Raw genomic sequence first — 1,572 nt, 5'->3', positions numbered from 1 at the left:
ACGAAGCCGAGGAAGGTCTTGACGAGCGCGTAGAACTCGTCCTTCTCGGTCGCCGCGACCATGTCCGGCACCGCCCCATCATGAACCGGGATCTTGGTCAGGCGAGACACCTCGACCTTCTCCTCGTTCGGGGCCTACGGGAGGCGCGGCGTGACGGAGCTGTACGGGAGTTGTGGGCGCGTCTCCGATGTGGCGGGTGCGTGTTCGGCGGGCGACCCGGGAAGAGCGGAGGAGGAGGTGCCGACGTGGGTACGTCACGGCTGGCGGGCGAGGGAGGCGACGGCTCGGTGGGCCAGCGGAGGCGACGGGTCTCTCAGCGCTGTCTCAGACGCGCGGCCCGCTCTCTCCCGACCCCCGCACCAGCCCCTCTGCCGAACGCTCGCACCGCTGGCGACCGGGCGGGAGAGGGAGGGGGTGGGCACGCGGGAGGGGGCGCAGAGAGGGGGCGGCGCGGCGCCGGCGGCGCGGCGGAGGCCAGGGCGGCGGCGGTGGAGGCAGAGGCAGAGGCGAAGGCGGAGGCGGAGGCGGAGGCAGCGGTAGGCCTGGCAGTGGCGGAGGCGGCTGGGTCGGCAGGCCGGGCGGCGACTGTGGCGGGCAGTGGTGGTGAGGGTGGCGGCGGGGCGGGCCTTTGCGAAGATGTTTTTCTCTTCTTCGGTCGGCAGCTCCGCGACGGTTGACACCTCCGGCTCGGCCTCGGGAGCCTCGGCCTCCTCCTCGGTGGGCGCGGGCTCCGCCTCCGCCTCGGGCGACGGCTTCTCCGTTGCCACCGGCTCCTCCTCCACCGGCTCCTCAGGCACCGCGCTCGGCTTCGGCTCCTCTGGCTCGACGACTGTCTTCTCGGCCTTTTTTGAGCCGCAATTTCCCATGGCTTGTGGTGGTGGAGGTGACGGCTGCGGGGAGACGAGAAGGGTGTGAGCGGCGCAGTCAGCCGCCGAGAGGGGCACGGGGGGGAGGGAAGCAGCACCTCTGACAAAGCAGGCGGCCCGCTTCGAATCACCCGTACCGGGGTACCGTCGGGTCTCTATTTTAAGATGAGGTGAACAGCAATAGATCCGGCCCTCAAGCGGCCTAATCGATACCCGGCCCTCACGGAATCGGTCCCTCGTTGTACAGCAATCGATCCTTCACACTGCCCGCGCGCTGCCAAACTTGGGGTCGAGAATCGGTCCCCAGGTTACCTGTGGCGCGAAGCTGCGATATGTCTCCCGCCCTCGGCGCGCCGACCGCGCAGCGGCGGCAGACCACCCTTCCTCCGGTTCGAGGGGCGCCTGGGGCTGAGCGGGCTGCCTCCGCCAGAGTTTGGCTCGCCCACCGGCGGGCTGTCACCCTGCCACGGGTCGCAAGCCCTCTGCCGGCCGGAGCGCAGGCTGCTGCGCAGGCTTCCAGCAATTGGTCCCTTGGCAAGTGCGAATCGGTCCCCCTGGCTCCAGGAACTGATCCGGCACTACACCCGGATCTATTGCTGTTTACCTCATCTTAAAATAGAGACCCGACGGTACTCGAGTACGTAGCTGTGAAGATGCCTTCCACAGCACCACAGGCCCTTCCAGGGCTCGCACCTCAACCTTCATA

General features: G+C 68.6%; 1 protein-coding gene across 1 annotated transcript in view; it reads right to left on the bottom strand.

Annotated features, from left to right (window-relative positions):
* EMIHUDRAFT_471657 (hypothetical protein) overlaps window positions 1-890 on the bottom strand; it is a 2,931-nt gene extending 2,041 nt beyond the window's left edge. The window contains exons 1-2 of the mRNA XM_005782816.1: window positions 681-890; window positions 3-134 (exon numbers count right to left, since the gene is read on the bottom strand). Coding sequence (XP_005782873.1) covers window positions 3-134; window positions 681-866 — 318 coding nt within the window. The 5' untranslated portion in view covers window positions 867-890. The remainder of the gene's footprint in view (window positions 1-2; window positions 135-680) is intronic.
* Window positions 891-1,572: the final 682 nt, after the last annotated feature.

Source organism: Emiliania huxleyi (assembly GCF_000372725.1).
Source record: "Emiliania huxleyi CCMP1516 chromosome Unknown EMIHUscaffold_1857, whole genome shotgun sequence".
In the NCBI taxonomy this organism is placed as follows: domain Eukaryota; phylum Haptophyta; order Isochrysidales; family Noelaerhabdaceae; genus Emiliania; species Emiliania huxleyi.
This window is presented reverse-complemented; position numbering and strand designations above follow the sequence as displayed.